Raw genomic sequence first — 27663 nt, forward strand, 5'->3', positions numbered from 1 at the left:
TCATCGGACGAGAGACTGATAAGGAGCAGTTGCAGGTAGGAGCGAAATCCGGTCAGCAGTTTCGTCGGGAGCTGTGGCGAACCGCGACTGAGAGACAATTACTGTGAGGTCCAGACACATTGTGGTCCTGCATCCCGGGACAGTGTCGGTTCTCTCCTCACTCAGCCCCATGATCCGTACCCAGGCCCCGGGGCAGCTTTCGGCTGATTAGCGATGGTGGTGGCGCCATTTCTGCGGCGCATGCGCATCGCTGGGTCCTGGGGTAACGGATAGATGGGGTTCTCGTTCGTGAGGGCTTCTGGGTAAAGTGACAGCCATGGGTGACACTACCAACGCTTGGAACAAGTAGATCGCGCAAACACGGCCGAGCTCCAGCTAGCTAAATCCAAGCATTAGGAACTCGGAAAAATATAGTTCCCAGTTAATTTCGGGTGAAGAGTCTTCCTTCCAGTCAGTGATAGTTTCAGTTAATGCTGCAAGTAGAAAAAAAGGACAAAATCATTTTGTCAGCTTTAGTTCTTGAGAAAAATCATCTTTGATCTACCTCCTCTTGTTCTGCGCCATTCTACCCGTGAGAACTTTTGTTCTATTCTCTCTGTGTACATAATGCTACCAAACACCTTTTCCCGAGTAACAAGTGACCAGTAGTTCACTGTCAATCACTTGGGGGGGGGGGGGGGGGGTCAGATTAATTAGAAAATCTCCAGGATCAGACATGTAATAACAAGTGCTCTTTGTAGCACCGTGGGCCTTTACCAGAATTTGAAATACAGTAGTACTAATAGGGAGAGACAAACTGAGCCACGTCACAGATTGGTGACAGGCAGAAATGGCCCATTCTGATAACAGTCAGAGAATTTGAAGGTCAGTCAGGATGTCTGATCTGTGGCCAGCTGAAGTTGAGGATTTAACCATATAACCATATAACAATTACAGCACAGAAACAGGACATCTTGGCCTTTCTAGTCCGTGCCGAATGCTTACTCCCACCTAGTCCCACTGACCTGCACTCAGCCCATAACCCTCCATTCCTTTCCTGTCTATATACCTATGCAATTTTTTTTTTAAATGACAATATCAAACCTGCCTCTACCACTTCTACTGGAAGCTCGTTCCACACAGCTACCACTCTCTGAGTAAAGAAGTTCCCCCTCGTGTTACCCTTAAGCTTTTGCCCCCTAACTCTCAACTCGTGTCCTCTTGTTTGAATCTCCCCTATTCTCAATGGAAAAAGTCTATCCATGTCAACTCTATCTATCCCCCTCATAATTTTAAATATCTCTATCAAGTCCCCCTTCAACCTTCTACGCTCCAAAGATTTCCACCATCTTGATTTGAATTTCATAACAATGTGACATCATAGTTCACCATAGACTTAAATTACACCTGAAATATCATTCCTCACCTATTGATGTCTTTTGTAAATACTTTTACAGGTTAGAAATGGCAGAATATTGGTGTATGGGAATCTTCTTTGCAGCATCAATATATATCTATTGTTGATCCTTGGAGATGAAGAATTTTCTCATCCCAGCTGGAAACATGCTTTGTATCTGAAATGAAGTTTTCTATTGTAACTCAGTTTAATCCACTGGACCAAGGATGCTGAGATCATACTAACATTTAATCACTAGAGATCAGTTCTTCAACTGCATGATTGTGTAAGGGATTCAAAACGTCTGACATCTGACTTTCTGAATTGCCAGAGAATTGATCACTGTGTGATATAATTCCCCTTCTCTCAGTGTGTGAATAGATTTACTCACATCCTACCCACAGACACACCAGTTAGTTCACAGTGGGGAGAGGCCATTGTGTGTGTGGGAGGAGATCTACTCTATGGTCCAGCCTGAAGATACATCAGCAGGGTCACAGCACAGTGAGATTCTCCACTTGTTCTGACTGTTGGAAACAATTTATTTTGTCTTTGAAATTTCATAAGTGAGAGGACGAGGACTTGCTCAGACTGTGAGAAGTCATTCACATACTCCTCCACACTTTCGAGACACCATCTAGTGCACATTGGGGAGAGGCCATTACCTGCTCTGAATGACGGAAGGGATTCATTCAATCATTTCAGTAAGTACACACTGGACAGAGGCCATTCACACTGAGATCTCAGCTGAAGGAACATCAGTGAGTTCATGCCGAGAAGATGCCGTTCACCTGCTCAGACTGTGGGAAGCAATTCACTCGGTCTTCTCAACTGAACGAACATCAGCGAGTTCACACTGGGGAGAGGCCTTTCACCTGCTCAGATTGTGGGAAGGGATTCACACACTCATCCACGCTGCAGAGACATAAGCGGGTTCATACTGGGGAGAAACCGTTCATCTGCTCAGATTGCAGAAAGGAATTTGCTCGGTCTTCAGACTTGAAAGTACATCAGCGAGTTCACACTGGGGAGAAACCATTCACCTGCTCGTACTGTGGGAAGGAATGCAGTCGGTCATCTGACTTAAAAATACATCAGCGTGTTCACACTGGGGAGAAACCGTTCACCTGCTCTGAATGTGGGAAAGGATTCACTCAATCATCCACGCTTGTGAAGCACTACCGAGTTCACTCTGGGGAGAAACCGTTCACCTGCTCTGAATGTGGGAAGGAATTTACTCAGTCATCTACACTTGTGATGCACTACCGAGTTCACACTGGGGAGAGGCCGTTCACCTGCTCTGAATGTGGAAAGGGATTCACTCAGTCTTTTCAACTGAATGAACATCAGCGAGTTCACACTGGGGAGAAACCGTTCACATGCTCAGACTGTGGGAAGGAATTCACTCGGTCATATGATTTGAAAGTACATCAGAGAGTCCACACCGGGGAGAGGCCATTCACCTGCTCTGACTGTGGGAAGGGGTTCACTCGATCATCACAATTACAGGTACACCAGGTAGTTCACACTGGGAAGAGGCCGTTCACTTGCTCAGATTGTGGGAAGAGATTCACTCACTCATCCACATTACAGGGACATCAGCGAGTTCACACTGGGGAGAGGCCGTTCACCTGCTCTGAATGTGGGAAGGGATTCAATCGGTCATCTCAACTGAATGAACATCAGCGAGTTCACACTGGGGAGAAACCGTTCATCTGCTCAGACTGTGGAAAGGGATTCACTTGGTTATCTGACTTGAAAGTACATCACCGAGTTCATACCGGGGAGAGGCCATTCACCTGCTCGGACTGTGGAAAGGGATTCACAAACTCATCCACACTACAGAGACACCAGCGAATTCACACTGGAGAGAAGCCGTTCACCTGCTCTGAATGTGGAAAGGGATTCACTCAGTCATCTACCCTTGTGAAACACTACCGAATTCACACACGGGAGAGGCCATTCACCTGCTCTGAAAGTAAGAAGAGAGTTACTCGGTCATCCCAACTGAAGGAACATTAGCAAGTTCACACTGGGTAGAGGCTGTTCACCTGCTCAGATTGTGGGAACGGATTCACACACTTATCCACACTACCACCAGGTTCACACGGGGAGAAGCCATTCATCTGCTCTGAACGTGGGAAGGATTCATAGTCATCCAACCTTGTGTCACACTACCAAGGTTTGACCAGAGGCTAAAAGAACAATCAGAAGCTTGAGAGGATGTGATTCACTCAGGTTCACTGATCAAGTATTAAAGGCAAGATTTTCTTTGAAGCTTTAAGCAGTGGCCCGTCAGTGTTTGGGACTGATTAGCAAAAACAAGTTAAAGTAAGGTAGGGGTAAGCAGGGTGGCAACCATCAGAGTGGACAGAGTCAAGAGTGGAAGTTTTGAGGCTTCAGTGAGGAGAGCTTTCAGTTAGAGAAGGCAAATAAAAGCTACAGGTAAACTTTAACATGAGGAAATCTGCAGATGCTGGAAATTCAAGCAACACACACAAAATGCTGGTGGAACACAGCAGGCAAGGCAGCATCTATAGGAAGAAGTACAGTTGATGTTTTGGGCCGAGATCTGACGAAGGGTCTCAGCCCAAAACGTCGACTGTACTTCTTCCTATAGATGCTGCCTGGCCTGCTGTGTTCCACCAGCATTTTGTGTGTGTTTCAGGTAAACTTTGTTTTTTTTTGCCCTCTTCTTTACATTTGCACAGTTACAGTAGTAGAGATCCCAGGGAGAATAGTGAAATGCTCCTCTTGCGAGATATGGGAAGGCAGGGAGCTCTCCAGTGTCCCTGATGACTACAACTGCGAAAAGTGCAAACAGCTGCAGCTTCTAACAATCTGCGTTAAAGAATTGGAGTTGGAACTGGATGAACTTTGGATCATTGGGGAGGTTGAAAGGATGATAGATAGGACATATAACCTCTGGCGGTTCACTCTTCCACTTAAGAATGCTAAGGACTTAATCCAAGATATCCCGGACCCTGGCACCTAGGAGGTAGCATACCATCTGGGAATCTTGTTCTCGTCCACAGAACCTTCTTTCATTCTCCAAGCTAACGAATCCCCTATCACCAGAGCTCACCTCTTCTCTCCTTCTGAGTCACAGATCCAGAGACCCTACTGCTGTGACTTGGTTGCAGGAGAGTTAGGATTGGTAGCTTAATATTCCAGGGTTCTGTTGTTTTAGACGTGACAGCATTAGCGATTAAAGGAGGAAGGGTGGCCATACTAGCCAGGGAAAATGTCATGGCAGTGCTTCAACAGGACAAACTGAGGAACTCCTCTAGTGAGGCGTTATGGGTGGAACTGAGAAAAAAAGAAAGGTATGATGATGTTATTGGGGCTGTATTAGAAATAGTCACCCAATAGTCAGAGGGATTTAGAGGAAGAAATGTGTAGGCAGATTGCAGACTATTGTAAGATTATTATAAGATTAAACATAAGATTATTAAAATAGGTGATTTTAACTTTCCACATATTGACAGGGTCTCCCATATTGTAAAAGGATTAGATGGGATAGAGTTTGTAAAATGTGTTCAAGAACATTTCCTTAATCAGCACATAGAAGTGCCAATGAGACAATGTGCAATACTTTTATCTGCTGTTAGGGAATGAGATAGGTCAGGTGATAGAAGTTTGTATGGGTGAAACACTTTGCAGCCAGTGCCCAGAATGGCATTAGTTTCATAGTAAATATGGTAATCAGAAATGATCTGACAAGTGTGGATTGGGCAAGCTGTTTTCTGGCAAAAGTGTACTTAGTAGGTGGGAACCTTCACAGGTAAAATTTTGAGAATACAAAGCTTGTATGTACCTGTTTAGGGAACAAAAATGAGGTTTTTAGCAAGTGTGAACAAAAAGGAACAAATAAGGTGCTTATGGAATATAGAAATGCCAGAGAACACTTAAAAGAGAAAGGGGGGGGGGGGCACTAAAAGAAGGCATGAAGCTGCCCTAGCAGACAAGGTGAAAGAGAATCCTCAGGGATTCTACAGATATGTTAAGAGCAAACAGATTGCAAGAGACAAAATTGGTCCACTGGAAGATCAGAATGGTTATCCATGTGTGGATTAAAGCAGATGGAGCAGATCTTAAGTAAGTTTTTTTCCCATATGCATTTACTCAGGAAACAGATCCAGAAACTATAGAATGAGGCAAAGAAGCACCAACTTCATGGACCCTGTCCTGAAGCAAATCATGGTGGACAAGTTCCCAGGGCATTACCCTACAGGAGAAATTGCTCAGGCCCTAATCATACTTAGTGACAGGAGAGGTACTAGAGGATTGGAGGAAAGCCAAAGTAGTTGTTCTGATTAAGAAAGGCTCTGAACAGAAACCTGGAAATTCTAGGTTGGTTAAGTTTGACATCATTTGTGGGGAAGTTATTGGAAGGTACCCTGAGGGACCAGATATATAAGTATTTGAATTGACATGGATTGACTATGGTTAGTCAGCATGGCAGGTTATGTCTAAGAGTGAGTTTAATCAAGAAAGTTACCAGGAAAGTAGATGAAGGCAAGGCAGTGGATATTATCTACATGGACAAGGCAAGATGAAGGCAAGGCATTTGACAAGGTTCCACATGGGAGGCAGGTTAAGAAGTTCCAGTCATTCTGCATTCCTGATGAGGTAGTGAATAATAAACAGTGGCTTTATGGAAGAAGCCAGAGTGGTAGTGGAGGGTTATCTCTCTGACTGGAGGCCTGTGTCTAGTGGCATGCTGCAGTTTTTGTTGCTGGATCCTTTGTTGTCGTCTATATCAATGATCTGAATGATAATGTGATTGACTGGATCAGCAAATTTGTGGATGACACCAAGATTGGGAGTGTAGCGAATAGCGAGAAAGGTTATCATGACTTGACAAGGGATCTGAACCAGATGGAAAAATTAGCTGAAAAATGGTAGATATAATTTAATGCATACAAGTATGAGGTGCTGCACTTAGGTAGGACTAACCAGGTTGTTATATAGTCTTGTATAGTGAAAGATATGGCACTGAGGAGTGTGGTAGAACAAAGGGATCTGGGAGTACAGGTCCACAATTCATTGATAGTGGTGTCACAGGTTGGTAGGGTTTTAAGGAAAGCTTTTGGTACATTGGCCTTCATAAATCAATGTTTTCATTACAAGTTGTATCAGACATTGGTGAGGTCTAATTGGAGTATTGTGTGCAGTTTTGTCACCTACCATCAAATAAGGTTGAAAGAGTGCATAGAAAATGTACAAGAATATTGCTGGGTCTGGAGGACCTGAGTTGTTAGAAAAGAACTACTAGGTTAGGACTTTATTCCTTAGAATGTAGAAGATTGAGAGAAGATTTGATGGAGTTATACAAAATTATTAGGGGTATAGATGAGGTAAATGCAAGCAGGCCTTTTCCTCTGAGGACTACACCCAGAGGTCATGGGTTAAGGGTGAAATGTGAAAAGTTTAAGGGGAGCATGAGAGGAAACTTGACTCAGATGGTCATGAGAGTATGGAGCAAGCTGCCAGCTCCAGTGGTGGATGCAAACTTGATTTCAATGTTGAGCGAAGTTTGGATAGGTACATGGATGGTTGGGGTATGGAGGACCATGGTCCCAATACAGGTTGATGGGAGTAGGCAGTTTAAATGGTTTCGGCATGGACTAAAGGGGGCAAAGGGCACCTTTCTAATTTAAATTTTGTGCCTTTTCTGTGGCTATGAATATTTTCTAAATGAGGAGAAAATTCAAAAATCAGATGTGGAAATGGACTTGGGAGCCCTTGTGTAGGATTCATTCACAAAAGGTTACCTTGCAGAGTGAGTTGGTGGTAAGGGAGGCAAGTGCAATTTTGGCATAGATTTTGAGAGGACTACAATATAAAAACAAGGATATAATACTGAGGCTTTATAAGACATTGGTCTAAACTGCACCTGGGGTATTGTGAACAGTTTTGGGCCCCTTATCCATGAAAACGTGTTGAAATTGGAGAGGGTCCAGAGCAGGTTCACATGAATGATTCTGGAAATGAAAGGGTTAATGTCAGGCATGTTTGATGTTTCTGGGTCTATAGTTGCTAAGAGTTTAAAAGAAAGCAGGAGCATCTTATTGAAACGTGTTGAATATTCAAAGGTCTTGTTAGAATGGTTGTTTGCTCGATTGGATGAGTCTAGGACCAGCGAGCACAGACTCAGAATAGAGGGTGATGTGTCTGTGGAGTTCATTGGCAACAATGACTGTGGAGGCAAAGTCATTGAGTATATTTAAAGCAGAGGTTGATTGATTCTTGATTAGTTAAAGGATACAGGGAGAAGGCAAGGGAATGGGGTTGAGAGGGATGATTAAATCATCCATGATTGATTGGCGGAGCAGGCTTGATGGGCTGAATGGCCTAATTCTAATCTAATTCTAATGGTCTACTGCTGCTACAGCCCATCCACTTTAAGGTTCGATGTGTTGTGAATTCAGAGATGCTCCTCTGAAGACCACTTTGGTTATTTGAGTTGCTGTTACCTGCCTAATTCTGTTCCTATGTCTTATGATCTAGTTGTCTGCTTCTGGAGTAGGATTATCTCCTCATGGTTGGAGGGAACATGATATATCACTGTAACTGATGATATTCATAGGGAAATATACTGTAGATGGTCTGAGTAGTTAGAATCCAAACTGTAAAGAACAAAGCAACAAGTACATTTGTAATTTCCAGAATACCATTAAAATTACAAGTAAATTCATTGGGTAAAATAAGATCAGAGAAGTGAATATGTGACTGAAGGCATGGTGCACCATACACTATAGCAGTACAAGTGAAAAGAGAGGAACAACCTCAGCAGAGAAAGCGGAGAAGTCAAATGGAATTTTGGATTTCAGAAAGAGAGAGGGATTGGTAAGCATTAGTGAAATGTTATTTATGGGCCAGACAGTGGTGGTAATGTATTACAGAACTCCAAAAGTTCTAGGCACATATTTATAGCTAGGATGCCGGAGATATTTGTACAGTATTTAATTCGTTAATGTGGAATAGAGAGTGAGGTTGCAAATCTGGTGAGGCTAAAGGATGTTGGGAGCACTGCAGGAGGGGTGTGGGACGGATGGTAAAGAAGGCGTTTTGGGGGAGGGGGGTCCCAGCCCTGAGACACCAGGCAAGGTTATTTGATCCCAAACAATTGGTTTGGTTTTTGATCATTATAGAATGTCTCTGCCGCTTCCTGCTCTCTCCATTCTCCCTTCTCTTTTTCCCCAACCATGATTCCCCTCTTCCTGCCCCCTTCCCACTCTCAGTCCACAATAGAAACCCATGTCAGAATCAGGGTTATCATCACTCACTTGTGTCACCTGTGTCACAATTGTACATGTTGGGAAATTAGCTGGTCTGTGTCAGAATCATGTAGTGATACAGCAGGAAACTGGTCCATTAGTCCAATTATTCATGCCTGTGCTTACCTGGATTACTGATAGTTAACTCCATGGTTGACATCCTGCCCAACCATTCCTATCTAGATACTTCTCTTTTAAATTTTATAATTGCACTTGCCTCAGTCACTACTTCTTGAGGCTTGTCCATATACCCCCCGCCCTTCATGTAAATAAAAGCTTGCTCTTCAGATCCCATTCAAAAATGTACCTGCTCATCTTAATGCTACAATAACTAGTTTCAAGATATTACTGTTACTATTGTATAAAAACTGAGCATGAACACATCTAGTCCTGTCATCAATAAGCTCTGCCTCCTTTGCTCCATAGAAAAGTCATAGCCTATCCAATCTTCCCTTAGAACTTAAACCCTTTAGTCCAGACAACATTCACGCGAATCCTTTCTGCACCCTATCTAGCTAAAACTTTCTATATTCTAACATAGAACTGCACACAACCCTCTCCTTAGTGTCCATGCGTTACGTGTGATTCAACCATCACACGAAACGTTAATTAATCTTACAAAAGAAAATAGCAGTTGGAGAAAGGACTTTAGAAAGTGTTCTTCTGTCTGCATATGAAAGAGTAGTGAGAGAACAGATTTTATAATGAATACTGTGTAAAGATGGTAATTGGTGGTCACACTAATTGATCTTGAGTTACATGTGAGAACTATATGAGATATTAATATGTTGAAATAATAAAAAGTAATTTATTTTAATCCAGCATTTCAGAAATGTATAAAGTCAATCCCAAGAAAAGTTAACTATGATATGATGGATTATGCTTAAATGATTGTCTATACATGTTACTTTAAAGCACATGAAGACTGTAATTGTCAACAGGGCTGTTTCAGTCTCCAATCTCCTAGGCGGGAGATAAGGTATTGCTCCATTGACCTGCGTGTGGCCTCATCTTGACGGTAGAGGAGGCCGTGGACAGACATATCGGAGTGGGAGTGGTCTGTGGAATTGAAGTGTGTGGCCACATGGAGATCTCGCCACTCCTGGAGGACTGAGTACCGGTGTTCGGTGAAACGGTCTCCCAGTCTGTGGCGGGTCTCTCCAATGTATAAATGGCCACATCGGGAGCACCGGATACGGTATATCACCCCAGTTGACTCGCAGGTGAAGTGATGCCTCACCTGAAAGGACTGTCTGGGGCCTGGGATGGTGGTGAGGGAAGAAGTGTGGGGGCAGGTGTAGCACTTCTTCCGTTTGCAGGGATAAGTGCCTGGAGGGAGGTTGGTGGGGAGGGATGGGGGGGATGAATGGACAAGGGAGTCGCGTAGGGAGCGATTCCTGTGGAAAGCCAAGAGTGGGGGGGAGGGGAAGATGTGGCTGGTGGTGGGATCACGTAGGAGGTGGCAGAAGTTACGGAGGATTATACATTGGATCTGTAGGCTGGTAGGGTGATAGGTGAGGACCAGGGGGACTCTATGCCTGGTGGGCTGGCGGGAGGATGGGGTGAGGGCAGAGGTGCATGAAATACGGGAGACGTGATGGAGGGCAGAGTTGATAGTGGACGAAGGGAAGCCCCTTTCTTTAAAAAAGGAAGACATCTCCTTTGTCCTAGAATGAAAGGTCTCATCCTGAGAGCAGATGCGGTGGAGGCGAAGGAATTGAGAGAAAGGGATAGCATTTTTGCAGGAGGAATAGTCTAGGTAGCTGTCGGAGTCTATAGGTTTGTAATGGACATCGGTGGATAGGCTGTCTCCAGAGATAGAAACAGAAAGATCTAGAAAGGGGAGGGAGGTGTCAGAAATAGACCAGGTGAATTTGAGGGCGGGGTGAAAGTTGGAGGCGAAGTTAATGAAGCCGACGAGCTCAGCATGCGTGCAGGAAGCAGCGCCGGTGCAGTCGTCGATATAACGTAAGAAAAGAGGAGGACAGATATCGGTGTAGGCTTGGAACATAGATTGCTCCACATGGCCGACAAAAAGGCAGGCATAGCTAGGACCCATGCGGGTGCCCATGGCTACACCTTTAGTTCGGAGGAAATGGGAGGAGCCAAAGGAGAAATTGTTAAGGGTGAGGACTAATTCCGCAAGGTGGAGAAGAGTGGTGGTAGAAGGTGATTGGCTGGAATCCAGGAAGAAACGGAGAGCTTGGAGACCTTCCTGGTGGGGGATAGAGGTATATAGGGACTGGACGTCCATGGTGAAAATGAGGCGGTGGGGGCCAGGGAACTTGAAATCTTTGAAGAGATGTAAAGCATGGGAAGTATCATGGACATAGGTGGGAAGGGATTGAGTAAGGGGAGATAAAACAGAGTCGAGATAGACAGAAATGAGTTCAGTGGGGCAGGAGCAAGCAGAGACAGTGGGTCTGCCTGGACAGGCAGGTTTGTGAATCTTAGGTAGGAGGTAGAAACAGGAAGTGCAGGGTGTGGGAACTATAAGTTTGGTGGCTGTGGATGGGAGATCTCCCGAGCTGATGAGATTGGAAATGGTTTGGGAGACAGTGGACTGGTGCTTCCTAGTGGGGTCATGGTCCAGGGGTAGATAAGAGGAGGTGTCAGCGAGTTGTCATCGTGCCTCCGCTATGTACAGGTCGGTGTGCCAGACGACAACAGCACCCCCACTTATCAGAGACCATGGATGGGAGATCTCCCGAGCTGATGAGCCGTGGATGGGAGCCTGGAATAGTGTAGTTTACTAATTCAACAAAGGATCTCTGTGTTGTTAGTGACAGGAAAAGTAAAATGAGTGAGTAACTGTGAGAAAAATATAATAGCTGATGCCAAAATCTTCAATGATTAGGTAAAACATAAAGAACTGACTAAAATTACCAGTACTCCTTTCAATCTTTGATAGAAATTTAAAATTGGCTTGCAACAGAAATATCACTGTTGGTATACACTTTGTCAGGATCCCTCAGTTATTACACAATCTTTAAAAATTCAAATGATAGTCACATACTGCCCACTCATTTCCATCTCGCCGCCTCATTCTCTGGTGATAGACGAAGTAGTCTCAGAAGGTGGAGATAGAAGCTCTGCTTTCAGTAATGTTGAAAACTAAAGTAATTATCAACTTAATAGAACGAATACACAACATCTTGCGTTTTTTCACATTCAAAGTAAAAATATCAGTACAGCCCACACTGAAGATTAAAGACAGAAAATTAGAGGCAACTTAATTTTGTAATAAATTTCAACACATAACTAGCCCAGAGTAAGTTGAATAAAATATCAAAATACAGATGTTGGGATTTAGAAAATGCTAGAAATTTTCATTGGGCCAGGAAGAATTTTTGTAAGGAGAAATGTTTCAATTTACAGATCCTTTGGTATGTAATGAGCATTGGTTCATTGAATCAGCTTAGCAAATTTACCCAAATTAATTGCACTGCTGTTGCAATTAATTGAAATCAATCCCAAGGCATGACCAAGCTGGCCTGAAATGGCATAGCTACTCACAATGTTCTTTTGACCCATTGTGTGTAAGAGAATGAGTGTTCTTTATCTTGTAAGGGTAAGTTTGTTCATGAGGCACTCTGTGCAAAACACTGCTGTACTTCCTTGATCGAGGAAAGCATAAGTAACCACTTTCTTGTTACTTTCTTCAACTTCACCTGAACTGGAGTGATAGGAAGTTTACAGTCATGATCACCAGCCCCATAAGGCCATTAGATACTGGGGCGCTACTCACTGCTGTGTTTGATTCATTCATGGCCTTTTCTACATAGTGAATATGAAGTATGCTAGGTTGCTTGCCACTACATACCTTGCATGAAAGATGCTTCTTGTAATCCTTGCTGACACCATTTGCTTTTAGGAAGGCAATCTTCTCATTATGATCCTTTTTCTCCAAATTAGACACTGAATCCAAACTATGTTCACAGGCAAACCTTATTATTTGCTCCTGTCTCAGTTTTAGCTTTACTTTTTATCATAGCCACAGTAGTAGCAAAGTTTCTTCCTTTAGCTTTAGAATGAAGTTGTGACCCAGTTTTATTCACACCTTTGTTTACTGCTGGTGGTGTAACATAATATACATTCTCAGACACTGGGGCAAATTTTATTTGGCTTTCAATAAAAACAAAAATGTCTGTGAAAGTAACCTCATGGTTGTGTCTCGGCTTTCAATAAAATCAACAATGTCTGTGAAAGTAACCTCATGGTTGTGCCTTTCTTGCAGTTTCTAGACCACTGATCTCCATTTTCCCTAAGTTTATGGGGCAATTTATTCAAATCAAGGAAGCCAAAATGAGTGGGATGATAGAGGATTGGGAATCTTTTAAAACCTTGCAGAGGGAAACTAAGAAGGTCATTAGGAAGGAAAAGATGAATTATGAAAGGAAGCTGACAACTAAAATCAAAGAAGATACTAAAAGCTTTTTTTAAGTATATAAAGGGTAAAAAAGAGTTGAGGGTAGATATAGGACCAATAGAAAATGATGCTGGAAATATTGTGATGACAGACGCAGAGATAGCAGAGGAACTGAATGTGTATTTTGCATCAGCCTTCACAGTGGAAGACATCTGCAGTATACCGCACATTCAAGAGTGTCAGGGAAGTGAAATATGTGCAGGAAAATTACGACTGAGAAGGTGCTCAGAAAGCTTAATGGTCTGAGGGTGAATAAACCTTCTGGACCTGATGGAATGTACCCTCAGGTTCTAGGAAGTAACTGGATAGAATGCAGAGGCATTAACAATGATTTTTCAAGAATCAGTATATTTAGAATCAGAATCGAGTTTATTATCACTGGCATATGACGTGAAATTGTTAACTTAGTAACAGCAGTTCAATGCAATACATAATCTAGTAGAGAAAATATAATAAACAAATGAATTCTGGCATTGTACTGGATGACTGGAAAATTGCAAATGTTATTCTGCTTTTTAAGAAAGGTGGGAGGCAGCAGAAAGGAAACTATTGACTTGTTAGCCTGGCATCAGTGGTTGGGAAATCGTTGGAATAGATTCTTAGAGATGAGATTAAGGAGTACATTGAGGTACATGACAAGATAGGTCAAAGCCAGTATGGTTTCCTGAAAGGAAAATCCTGCCTGACAAACCTACTGCAAGGAAATTATAAGCAGAGTAGACAAAGGAGATGCTGTAGATGTGTACTTGGATTTTCAAAAGTCCTTTGACAAGATGCTGCACACGAGGCTGCTTAGCAAGTATAAGACCATAAGGTATACAAGCAGAATTAGGTCATCTGGCCCATCGAGTCTGCTCCACCATTCAATCATGGCTGATCCATTTTTAAAAATCTCTTCCTTAACCCCAGTTCCTGGCCTTCTCCCCGTAATCTTTGATGCCATGTCTAATCAAGAACCTATCAATCTCTGCCTTAAATAACTGGCCTCCACAGCTGCATGTGGCAACAAATTCCACAAATTCACCACTCTTTGGCCAAAGAAATTTATCGGCATCTCTGTTTTGAAAGGGCGCCCCTCTATCCTGGGGCTGTGCCCTCTTGTCCTAGACTCTCCCACCATGGGAAACATCCTTTCCACATCTATTCTGTCTAGGTCTTTAAACATTTGAAAGGTTTCAATGAGATCCCCCCCTCATCCTTCTGAATTCCAGCAAGTACAGACCCAGAACCATCAAACGTTCTTTGTATGATAACCCTTACATTCCTGGAATCACCCTTGTGAACCTCCCCTAGACCCTCTCCAATGCCAGCACATCTTTTCTAAGATGAGGGGCCTATAACTGTTCACAATACTCAAGGTGAGGTCTCACCAGTGCCTTATAAAGCCTCAGCATCACATCCTTGCTCTTGTATTCTAGACCTCTTGAAATGAATGCTAACATGGCATTTGCCTTCCTCACCACCAACTCAACCTGCAAGTTAACCTTCAGGGTGTTCTGCACAAGGACTCCCAAGTTCCTCTGCATCTCAGATTCCTAGATTTTCTCCCCTTTTAGAAAATAATCCACATATTTATTTCTACTACCAAAGTGCATGACCATGCATTATTCAACATTGTATTTCATTTGCCACTTTCTTGCCCATTCTCCTAATCTATAGAAACATAGAAAATAGGTGCAGGAGTAGGCCATTCGGCTCTTCGAGCCTGCACCGCCATTCAGTATGATCATGACTGATCATCCAACTCAGAACCCTGTACCTGCTTTCTCTCCATACCTCTTGATCCTTTTAGCCATGAGGGCCATATCTAACTTCCTCTTAAATATAGCCAATGAACTGGCCTCAACTGTTTCCTGTGGCAGAGAATTCCACAGATTCACCACTCTCTGTGTGAAGAAGTTTTTCCTCATCTCGGTCCTAAAAGGCATCCTTAAACTGTGACCCCTTGTTCTGGACATCGGAAACAATCTTCCTGCATCTAGCCTGTCCAATCCCTTTAGAATTTTATACGTTTCAATAAGATCCCCCCTTAATCTTCTAAATTCAAGTGAGTATAAGCCTAGTCAATCCAGTCTTTCTTCATACGAAAGTCCTGCCATCCCAGGAATCAATCTGATGAACTTTCTCTGTACTCCCTCTATGGCAAGAATGTCTTTCCTCAGATTAGGGGACCAAAACTGCGCACAATATTCTAGGTGCGGTTTCACCAAGGCCTTGTACAACTGCAGTAGAACCTCCCTGCTCCTGTACTCAAATCCTTTTGCTATGAATGCCAACATACCATTTGCCTTTTTCACCGCCTGCTGTACCTGCATGTCCACCTTCAATGACTGGTGTACAACGACACCCAGGTCTTGTTGTATCTCCCCTTTTCCTAATCGGCCACCGTTCAGATAATAATCTGTTTTCCTGTTCTTGCAACCAAAGTGGATCCTTCTGTTCTTCTGCATCCTACCTGTTTCCTCAACTCTACTTGCCCCTTTACCAATCTTAATATCATCTGCAAACTTCGCAACAAAGCTAACTATTCCATCATCTAAATCATTCATATGCAGTACAACATAAAGAGAAGTGGTCCCAACACTGACCCTGGCGGAACACCACTAGTCACTGGAAGCCAACCAGAAAAGGATCCTTATATTTCCACTCACTGCATCCTATCAAACAGCCAATATGCTCTAACCATGTTAATAACTTTCCTGTAATACCACGGACTCTTATCTTTGGGGTGACTGCTTCTATGTAACTTTGATCAATTATATCCCTGCTCTGCTGGACAAACCGAAGGTCATCCAGTTGCTGCTCCAGATCCCTAATACAGTCTTCAAGGAGCTGCAGATTTAGTTCCCCGGGAGACGCTAGGTCTCCCAGTTCTCCAACATCTGGGATGAAGAGCACGCCACAGCCATTTAAATGGTGTAGTAAGAGAGGGAAGCCCCCCCTCCCAAAAAAGGAAACCTTAACAGATGCTTTACACAGTTGATTCCTGTTCCTAGTGGAAGCCTCTTTTGAGCCAAATCCTGTCAGTTCTGCTCTTGCCACTGGCCTACTCCCAACAATGGCTGCTTTGCTTATCCCTTCTGTACTTTTATTCAGTTGGTAGAGCTCTATTGATGCCGCTGATAGGCCATGTACAATGGACAAATACCATCGAAGCTCCGTTTTTAAATAACTGCTGCTGAAGAGCCCCTAGAATTACAAGGAAGTTACTAGCATGGGTGGAACATTGGCTGGTTGGCAGAAAGCAGAGAGTGGGAATAAAAGGATCCTATTCTGGCTAGCTGCTGGTTACCAGTGGAATTCCATGGGGTTTGGTGTTGGAACCGCTGCTTATTATGATGTATGTCAAAGATTTGGACTATGGGATTCATGAATTTGTGGCTAAATTTGCTGATGATACAAAGGTAGGTGGAGGAGCAGGTAGTGTTGAAGAAACAGAGAGCCTGCAGAGAGACTTAGATAGTTTAGGGGAATGGCCAAAGAAGTGGCAAATGAAATACAATGTTGGAAAGTGTATGGCCATGCACTTTAGTGTAAAAAATATATGGACGGACTATTATTTAGATGTGGAGGGAATTCAAAATACAGAGATGCAAAGGGACTTGGGAGTCCTTGTGCAGGATACTCTAAAGGTTAACCTCCAGATTGTGTCAATGGTGAAGAAGGAGAGTGCAATGTTGGCATTCATTTCTAGAGGTACAGAAATGTAGATTGATAAAGAAATTGAGAAGGCACATCGTGTGCTCGCCCCGCGGCCTATTGGAGATAGAGAAGATAAGCCATGCTCAATAGTAATTAGATTCCTTCAATACAATACCAAGGCAGAGATTCTACGAAGGGCCTGGGGAAAGAAGAGTGTGTTTTTGGATGGGAAATTGATATATTTCGATCAAGATTAAGCCCCCCCTTCCCCCCGGTGGTCCTGCAGAAACATAAAGAATACTCTGAAGTAAAACGAATATTTAAGCAAGGGAGGATTAGATTCCAGACTCTGTACCCTGCTAAACTGCAGGTGCTTTATGAAGATGGGATGCAACTATATCAGTCAGTGGAAGAGGCGACAACAGACATGAAGGCCGTCAGTGTGATCAAACTGAGGGAAAGCCTGGCTGAGCACTTATCCCACTGTGCTTGAGAAATAGTGAGAGAATTGAGAAAGCAGGGGACGGGAGGAGGGTGAGAAAAGTATATCAGAAAGAGACTGTGAGTTTTCCGAAGACAGTCCTCACCCCCTCTGGAAGAGCCATAAGGTTTGGCTAACTTTAAAAATGTTGATAAACTAAATGGAAGAATAAATAGACGGTGCTATACCTATCTCAAGAAATACTTATTATAGTGTGGATTTTATATTACTCAATTATTCTTCCTTATTCACTCATTCACTCCTTTTTCCCCACCTAAATGAGAATATATATATAAATATACATATAGAGGAGGAATACACAGGGAAATCTTTTCTGTGTAATGGATATAGATTTGTTCACTTACTTTTGTGGGTACTGCAATGGAGACCCTCAACTCACAGGTAGGAGGGGCCATTCCCCACAGCTAGACGTTTCCTCTAGCTCAACCCAAGGTCATCTATGTACTGAAGACCTCAGCCTTGAAATCACATCTTTGTTGCCTTGTTTTTTATTATTCGCTTTTCTTGGTTCTTATTTATTCAGGGAATAGATCGATTAAGTTTTATTCTGCTAATTTCAATGATGTATTGACAGATAAATACACATGGCTAAGGACAAAGTAAAATTCATTTCTTGTAATGTCAATGGGCTGTTAAATCCAATCAAACTTAGTTGAATTCTATCCAAAATGAAAAAAGAACAAGCCCATGTAGAATATTTACAGGAAACTCACTTAAGTGATAATGAGCATGGAAAACTAAAGAGAATGGGCTCCACTAATTTATTTTTCTCCTCATATAAATCAGGACATAGGAGAGGAGTTGCTATTCTTATCTCAAGCAAGCTAAATTTTGAAAAAGTATTTGAAATAGGGGATAAGGAGGGCAGATTTATTCTGGTAAGGGGGAATATAGATGGAAATTCAGTTACTCTATTGAATATATACGCACCCCCCCAGGAATTGATATTAGTTTCTTTCAGAAAACTACTAATATGATAATGGAAACAGAAGGTCTTCTGATATGTGGGGGAGACTTAAATTTACAATTACAGCCAAAGTTAGACTCTTCCAATAGAAAAACCTATGAAACAAAATCCTTACATAAGAAAGTTAATATACTTTTTAAGAATGTTGGTCTAATTGATATATGGAGGGACCTTTTCCCCAACAGAAGGGATTACACTCATTATTCTGCACCCCATTCTGTATATACAAGAATAGACTTTTTCATAACATTTGGAAAAGACAAAATAAACACCTGTGGAATTGGGACAAGAAATGTAAGTGACCATGTATCTATATATTTATCCGTTGATTTTGACCTACAACCAAAGAATACTATTTGGAAACTAAATTCAAGTCTACTGAATGATCACACGAGTGAATCTGCAGATGCTGGAGATAAATAAAAACACCAAATGCTGGCAGAACTCAGCAGGCCAGACAGCATCTATGGGAAGAGGTAGTGACGACGTTTCGGGCCGAAGCCCTTCATCAGAAGTGAAGTAACATGGGATGGTTGAGGGGGGATAAGAAGAGGGGGGGAGGGATAAAGTAGAGAGCTAGGAAGTGATAAGCTGGAGGTAAATGGGCTAGGGGGAAGGTGGAGAATTATGGGAAATAAAGAAAGGTAGGGCTGGGGGGAGATAATCATGAGGGGGGAGAAAAGAGAGAGAGAGAGAGAACCAGACTAAAATAATAGATAGGGATGGGGGTAAGGGGGGGGGCAGGGGTATCAACGGAGGTCTGCCAGCATTTTGTGTTTTTATCTACTCAATGATCCCTACTTTAAGGAACAAATTAAAAAAGAAATTGGTCTTTACTTAGAATTCAGTGATAATGGAGAGGTTTCACCTCCCATTCTATGGGATACTCAAGGCTGTTTTAAGAGGGAAAATTATAGCGATATCTTCATATAAGAAAAAAAAGGAATAAAACAGAGGAATTACAAAATAGGCTGAAGGAACTAGAAAAACACATTGAATTTGGCATAGGATATATTAGAGGAGATTTTTTAAAATTAGGAATTAAATTAATAGTTTGGCTATGCAAGAAATCAGGAAAAATTTAATGTTTCTGAAACAGACATTATGAAAGTGGATCTAGTCTATGAAAATACAGGCGTGGAAACTGAAAAAAAAAATAGCAGAAAATACAAATCATAGAATTAGGGATCCAAGAACAAAAATGGTAAAAAAAAATAGGCTAAGTGAAATTCAAGAAGTTTTTGAAGAGTTTTACAAAACTCTATATTCCAAAGTTCCGGGGGAAGCATAACCCAAATTGACACCTTCCTGAATTCTCTGGAGTTCATAACTGAAGTTGAACTAAAAGCTACAATTAGTAGGCTTAAATTAAGCAAGTCACCAGGATCAGATGGTACAAAGTGGTACAAAGAATTTAAAAATAAGTTAATTCCTGTCTTACTCCCCACACTGAACTAGTTCCAAAAAAGGCACAAATGCCACTTAGCTGGTGGTGGCATCCATCGGTCTCGAGAGACCATGGATCTGTGCCTGGAGTTTCCAGGGCGCAGGCCTGGGCAGGGTTATATGGGAGACCGGCAGTTGCCCAAGCTGCAGGCCTTCCCCTCTCCACGCCACCGATGTTGTGCAAGGGAAGGGCACTAGGACCCATGCAGCACTGGTGACGTCGCAGAGCAATGTGTTATTAAGTGTCTTGCTCAAGAACACAAACATGCTGCCTCAGCTGAGGCTCGAACCAGTGACCTTCAGGTTACTAATCTGATGCCTTGCCCACTAGGCCATGTGCCAACACCAGCTGGAAGGAAACAATAATCTCAGCTATACTGAAAGAAGGCAATGATAAAATGGAATGTGGGTCATTTAGACCAATATCCGTTCTTAATGTAAATTATAGATTATTCACCTCCATCATGACCAAACAATTAGAAGAGTTTCTACCCATAATGATACATAACGATCAGACAGATTTATACAACACCAAACACAAGACAATATATGAAGGACACTTCACATTATGGATCATATACAAAAAAAAATAGAAGCAATAGTGATAAGCGTGGACACTGAAAAGGCATTTGATTCAGTTAATTGGAATTTTCTTTACAGAGTTTTACATAGATTTGGTTTCAATGACACAATTATTAAAACTATACAGGCACTATATGACAACCCTAGTTAGGATTAAAATCAATGAATATTTATCAAGTAGTTTTACCTCAGAAAGGGACATGAGACAGGGTTGTGCGTGGTACAGTTACTCTTTGCATTATATCTGTAACCATTAGCTCAGTACATCAGACAAAATGAAGATGTCAGGGGAATTACTACTAAAGGGACAGAGCATAAATTGGCCTGTTACGCGGATGACATTTTGATTTATCTAGGGCAACCAACATACTCTTTACCTAAATTGCTGCAATCCTTTGAACAATATGGTCAATTATCAGGATACAAGTCAACATAGATAAAACCCAATTACTTTCATATAACTATAGCGCACCAAGAGAAATTGAAAGTAGATATCCCTGGGCATGGCAAACAGAGTCTTTTAAATATTTGGGCATCATTATGCCTAAAGATTTGGCAAGATTATCAGAAAGCAATTATCAGTCTATATATATAAATATTAAGGAAGATATAACAAGATGGAACCTAATTCCTTTTTTTAGTCTCAGTTCAAGGATTGAATTTATTAGAATGAACATACTACCCAGACTATTATATCCCTTTCAGACCTTACCAACAGAGATTAATCAAAATCAATTCAATGAATGGAACAAAATGTTATCAAGATATATTTGACAAGGTAAAAGGCCTAGAGTTCATCTCAAAACTTTGCAATTAGCCAAGGAAAAGGGGGGAAGGGGCCTACCTTCTCTTAGAGATTATTATTTTGCAGCACAGTTGAGAGCTGTGATATGTTGGTGCAACCCATCATATGACATTCAATGGAAAAACATTGAGGAGGGGATACTTCCCATCCCCATACAGGCAATTTTGGCTGACAACAACATACAAAGATACATAAATACTATTGATAAGCCATGGATGAAATGGACACTTAAAGTATGGAAAACTATTATAAAAGAATATAAACTAGAGGGAGATATTGCAATTCTTAAATGGTGTGCATACCGAATAAATTGGATGCTAGATTTAAGGACTGGACACCTAGTAATAACAGTTATTTGCAATATAATGAAAGAAGGAACACTGTTCAGTTTTGAAATGCTTAAAGCGCAACACTTAAAGTGAAAAACAAGACATTTATTGGTATTTACAGATGCAACAATATGTTAATAGGATGGTTAAAAATAAAAATAAGAACATGTTTGATAGAGCTATTTAGAAAAGCATATAATTCAGATAATGGTAGTAGAATCATTTCAAAGGAAAGGAGGGATAATTATATCCAAAGAAGAATGGACAATAATTTGGAGGTATCAATCGAAATGTACCAGTTCACAGAAATGGAAGGAGTTCGGATGGAAAAACTTGATAAGATATTTTATTACACCCTCTAAGAAATCCCATTATGCTAGTAACCTCTCTGTTTGCTGGAGAAATTATGGAAATCAAAATGCAAACTATTATCGTATTTCCTGGGAATGCCCCGTTATCAAAGACGATTGGAGTGGGATACACAATGTCCGACAAGACTTCTTTAAATGTTTTACCTCCTCTCAATTTTACCTCAGTTTTACCTCCTCTCCAAGATCCATAAGCCTGACTGTCCTGGTAGGCCTATAGTTTCAGCCTGCTCCTGCCCCACTGAACTTGTATTTGCCTACCTGGGCTCCATTTTGTCACCCATAGTTCAACCCTCCCCACCTACATCCCATACCCTCCACCTCTTCAATAACTTCCAGTTCCCTGGTCCCGACCACTTCATTTTCACCATGGATGTCCAATCTTTACACACTTCAATTCCCCATCAAGAAGGTCTTAAAGCCCTCCGCTACTTCCTTGACAATAGACCTCACCAGTTCCCCAACACCACCACACTCCTCCGGTTGGCGGAACTGGTACTCACACTTAATAACTTCGGCTCTTCCCACTTTCTTCAGACCAAGGGTGTATCTATGAGCACTCGCATGGGCCCCAGCTATGCCTGCCTCTTCATGGATTATGTGGAACAGTCTATGCTCCAAATCTATACTGGTATTGCTCCCCACTTTTCCTTCGCTACATTGATGACTACATTGGTGCTGCTTCCTGCACCCATGCTGAGCTTGTCAATTTCATTGACTTTGCCTCTAACTTTCATCCAGCCCTCAAATTCACTTGGTCTATTCTCAGACACTTCTCTCCCCTTTCTCGATCTCTTGGTCTCCATCTCTGGAGAGAGACTGTCCACTGACATCTTCTATAAACCCACTGACTCCCATAACTACCTTGATTATACTTCTTCCCACCCTGCCAAATGTAAAAATTCTATTCCCTATTCATAGTTCCTCCATCTCCACCGCATCTGCTCCCAGGATGAGGCTTTCCGTTCCAGGACATCTCAAATGTCCACTTTCTTTAAGAATCCTGGTTTCCCTTCTGCCATCATCAATGATGCCCTCAACTTTGATGCCATTTCCCGCACTTCAGCCCTCACCCCACCCTCCCATCACCACAACAGGGACCGTGTTCCCCTTGTCCTCACCTACCACCCCACCAGCCTCCAGATCCAGCACACTCTCCTCTGCAACTTCCGCCACCTTCAACAGGACTCCACCACTAAGCACATCTTTCCCTCTCTACTTTCACAGGAATTGTTCCCTCCGTGACTGCCTGGTCCACACATCCCTCCCCACAGATCTCCCACCTGGTACTTATCCCTACACCTCCTCTCTTACCACCATTCAAGGCCACAAACAGTCCTTCGAGGTGAGGCAACACTACTTGTGAGTCTGTTGGGGTCATCTATTGCAGTCGGTGCTCCCCGTGCGGCCTCCTCTACATCAGCGAGACTCAACGCAGATTGGGGGACCGCTTCGTCGAGCACCTCCGCTCTGTCCGTCATAACAGACAGGATCTCCCGGTTGCCACCCACTTCAACTCTGCTTCACATTCCCATTCGGATATCTCCATACATGGCCTCCTCTACTGACATGATGAGGCCAAACTCAGGTTGGAGGAGCAACATCTCATACACCATCTGGGTAGCCTCCAGCCCCATGGCATGAACAGTGAATTCTCCAACATCCGGTAATTCCCTCCCTCTCCCCCCATCCCACTTTCACTCTGCCTCCTCTTCCTCTTCCACTGCCTATCACCTCTCTCATGATCTGTCATGATTCTGCCTTCTTCTACTACCCATAGTGCTTTCCCCTTACATTCAATAGACAATAGGTGCAGAAGTAGACCATTCGGCCCCTCGAGTCTGCACCGCCATTCTGAGATCATGGCTGATCATTCACTATCAATACCCAGTCCCTGCCTTGTCCCCATATCCCTTGATTCCCCTATCCATCAGATATCTATCTAGCTCCTTCTTGAAAGCATCCAGAGAATTGGCCTCCACCGTCTTCCGAGGCAGTGCATTCCACACCTCCACAACTCTCTGGGAGAAGAAGTTCTTCCTCAACTCTGTTTTATATAACTGACCTCTTATTCTCAATCCATGCCCTCTGGTACTGGACTCTCCCAACATCTGGAACATATTTCCTGCCTCAATCCTATCAAATCCTTTAATTATCTTAAATGTTTCAATCAGATCCACTCTCAATCTCCTCAATTCCAGTGTGTACAAGCCCAATCTCTCCAATCTCTCTGCGTAAGACAGCCCTGCCATCCCAGGAATCAACCTAGTGAATCTACGCTGCACTTCCTCAATTGCCAGAATGTCCTTCCTCAAACCTGGAGACCAAAACTGTACACAATATTCCAGGTGTGGTCTCACCAGGGCCCTGTACAAATGCAAAAGGACATCCTTGCTCTTGTACTCAATTCCCCTTGTAATAAAGGCCAACATTCCATTTGCCCTCTTCACTGCCTGTTGCACTTGCTCATTCACCTTCATTGACTGATGAACTAGGACTCCTAGGTCTCTTTGCATTTCTCCCTTACCTAACTCTACACCGTTCAGACAATACTCTGCTCTCTTGTTCCTGCTTCCAAAGTGGATAACTTAACATTTCTTCACATTGAATGACATCTGCCAAGTATCTGCCCACTCACCCAGCCTATCCAAGTCTCCCCATATTCTCCTAACGTCCTCTTCGCATGTCACACTGCCACCCAGTTTAGTATCGTCAGCAAACTTGCTGATATAGTTTTCAATGCCCTCATCTAAATCGTTGACATAAATCATAAAGAGCTGTGGTCCCAATACAGAGCCCTGTGGTATCCCACTAGTCACCTCCGGCCAGTCCAAGAAACACCCATTCCTTCTTCACCTCTCCTGCCTATCTCCTCCCCCACCCCTTGATCTTTCCTCTGATTGGCTTTTCACCTGGCACCTTGTTTATAGGGCCCCTGCCCCCTCTTCCTTCAGTCCTGACGAAGGGTCTTGGCCTGAAACGTTGACTGCTCATTTCAACAGATGCTGCCCGGCCTGCTGAATTCATCCAGCTTGTTTGTACGTGTTAGTGTTGTCGGGGGGGGGGGCTCGCCTCAGAACAACTAGCTTATCACAAATAGTAGATATTGGACCTTAGTGCAATGGATTCATGCAGAGAAACGTATGAACAACGTTTGTGTCGGGTGCTTCAGGGAAGTTTGATATCAAAGGGCTGAGAAAATGTCTAATCTGCAAATATCTGAAGAAATGAGTGTTGGGTAGGTTAAATTTGGCAAATGATGCAAAGCAGTTGTCAATAAAAAGATCTCTAAAGCGCCTGATGCCCCTTCTGAAATGTTGGATTGTGCATAGAAGGCTGGAAGAGATGATTATATAGAATAGGACTTGAAAGAGAGAGAAGCCATAGAGACCACTATGCTTTCTGAACTGAGCCCATACTCTCAGGGTGTACCTAATAACAGGACTAACAATTGGTTTAGGCATAAGAAAAGGGTGTGCAGATCCAAGAAGTGCAGACATGGAGAAATTCTTAATAGAATTCAGCTCCATTGTCACTCATATTGGGCAGTCATATTGGTTGTAAAAATGAGACCAAAAGATGAGACAGCATACGTTATCTGCCCCGAAATATAAGCAGAAAGTGGGCAGAACCGTGCCCCCAAAACTTTTAGATTTTTGAAGATGGACTTTATTCAGTCGGGGACGCTTGCCCTTCCACACGATACGACTGAGTCTAGCCAGTCAAAGAAGGCTTTAGGAATGAAAGTTGGTATGGATTGAAAAAGGTATAAGAATTTAGGAAGGATGTTCATTTTGAGAACATTAATTAGGCCTATCAGGGACATGGACAGGGGTGACCACTATGCTAGGCTCTGTTTTGTATGATTTAACAAATTAATGAAATTTTCTCCAAAAAGTCACTTACGTTTCCTTGTTACTGTGACGCCAAGGTAAGTAAATTCGTTATTCACTACCTTAAAAGGGAGGTAATAAACTCTGATGCTTGTGCTTCTCCATTTATTGGAAAAAATTTGCTCTTGTGTAAATTAAGTTTGTATCCTGAAAACTGGCTAAATTTGTTGAGGAATGAGAACATGGGGTGGTGGTAAGCAAGTGATTGAGTTTGACAAAAAAGTTAAGAGATCGTCAGCATAAAGGGAGACTTTGTGCTCAACTCCCTCCCTCCAAATCCCCATCAGATGCGCACAACTGCGGAATGCAATCCCTAAGTGGTTGTATGGCCAGATCAAAAAGTAAAGGGCTTAAGGGCACCCTTGGCAGATTCCACATTTGAGGTTGAAAGGTTGGGATTGCTGAGAGTTCGTCAAAACAGAGGCTGTGGGATGCAAATATAACAGTTTAATCCACGTAATAAAACTTGGTCCAAAATCAATTTTTTCTAAAACAGCGAAGAGGTAATTCCATTCCACACTGTTGAACGCTTTCTCTGCGTCTAAGGAGATGACACATTCAGGGATCCCAACTGAAGGTGAGTATAAAATATTTAATAGATAGCGTATGTTAAAAAGGGGAGGTGGTTTTTGACAAAGTCAGTTTGGTCTTCAGAAATAATTGAGGGTAGGCAGTTCTCCAGTCTATGGGCCAGAACTTTAGCTAAGATTTTGACATAGACATTTAACAGAGAGATTCGCCTGTATGAGGAGCACTCTGTTGGATCTTTGCCTCTCTTCGCTAGAAGAATGATGCGTGCCTCATTAAATGATGCTGGCAGTTTACCTTGTTTAAACGGATCAGATAGAACCAAGGTTGGTTGAGGTAAGAGCAGTGACAAAAATGATTTAAAGAATTCTACAGGGAACCCTTTGGGTCCTGGAGATTTACCAGTCTGTTGTAATGAGATGGCTGATGATATTTCCTCTAATGATATTGGCTCATTCAGACTCATTTTGAGATCAAGAGAGAGCATGGGGATATTTAAGCCATTTAAAAAATTCTCAACTGCAATGTTATCATTTGGGGATTCAGAAGTGTAAAGTAGGGAGTAAAAATTCCAGAATGTGCCCTTGATTTCAGAGTGATTTGAGTTGATGCTTCTGTTTTCCATTCGAATTTTTGTGATGTGTTGTTTAGCTTTGAGACCCCTTAATTGGTTGGTTAAAAATTTACCAGATTTGTCACCTTGGATATCGAACCATCTGTTGCTTTTTTTACGCCTGTGCTCCCCCCCTCCTTTTTGGGAATCGTAAGATCGCTATTAAGTCAGGTCAGGAGACCCAAGAAATGAGAGAAGGACATGCAGAATCCACAAAGAGTTTGGAATGTGTCCTGGCCTCCGAAAGGCGGAACCATTTATAACGGCTATTGTCTCTTGGAGAGGGAATTGTGTATTGAGCGCTGTGCTATTCATCGATGCCCTCAAGGAATCAGGCAAGGTGGGCTGGTTGGGGGATGGCATCCTCCCTAAGCTGATTGACATCTGAGACCCTGTGAGTGGGGATAAAAGAGGGTCTGTGGGAACAGCCCCTCAGACGCACCAGAAGAAATGCTCAAAATCCTGTAACAGCGTAATAGCGAAAGCCGGTGGAAAGCCACATGCGTCCTTTTCCATTTGCCTCGGAATTGGTGGGCCTTGCCACAGGAGAACGGCTTTAGCCGACAACAAAGGGGAAATCAGCCCCCAACGACTCTCGAAGGATTGACATCATAAAAGGAATGGGCAAGTTAAATATCCGTCTTTCTCTCCAACCAAAAGCTGCAGCTTGAATGAACTTGAGTGACTTTTATATTTCCATCGGACAATACATTAATCCCCTAGAGAACGATGGGGCTATTTCTTATTGATTATTATTATACCCGCGCTTTCAGATTTAGTATTGATGACGTATATTATCTGTATGTTTGCATTGATATTATTTTTGTGTATTTTTATCAATAAATACTGTTAAAAATAGTACCATCAGACTTCAACGGACCTGTCTATCTTTGCTGGTAAG

At 42.6% G+C, this 27663-nt stretch overlaps 1 protein-coding gene across 3 annotated transcripts; it reads left to right on the top strand.

Annotated features, from left to right (window-relative positions):
- LOC132383931 (zinc finger protein 271-like) lies at positions 1-27637 on the top strand. Of its 3 annotated transcripts, none has more exons than XR_009508805.1 (3): positions 1-35; positions 26118-26198; positions 26918-27637. XR_009508805.1 is itself a non-coding variant. In XM_059955120.1 (2 exons), the coding sequence occupies exon 2, from the start codon at positions 2156-2158 to the stop codon at positions 3395-3397; it is 1242 nt and encodes a 413-aa protein (XP_059811103.1). In that variant the 5' UTR covers positions 6-35; positions 1437-2155; the 3' UTR covers positions 3398-3893. The 3 variants fall into 3 exon arrangements, 1 of the variants encoding a protein (XP_059811103.1); XR_009508806.1 differs by having other exon boundaries at positions 16-35; positions 26840-27637; XM_059955120.1 differs by lacking the exons at positions 26118-26198; positions 26918-27637 and adding an exon at positions 1437-3893 and having other exon boundaries at positions 6-35.
- The last annotated feature ends 26 nt before the right edge of the window (positions 27638-27663 follow it).

The sequence above is a fragment of the Hypanus sabinus genome, chromosome 31 (genome assembly GCF_030144855.1).
Source record: "Hypanus sabinus isolate sHypSab1 chromosome 31, sHypSab1.hap1, whole genome shotgun sequence".
Lineage (NCBI taxonomy): Eukaryota > Metazoa > Chordata > Chondrichthyes > Myliobatiformes > Dasyatidae > Hypanus > Hypanus sabinus.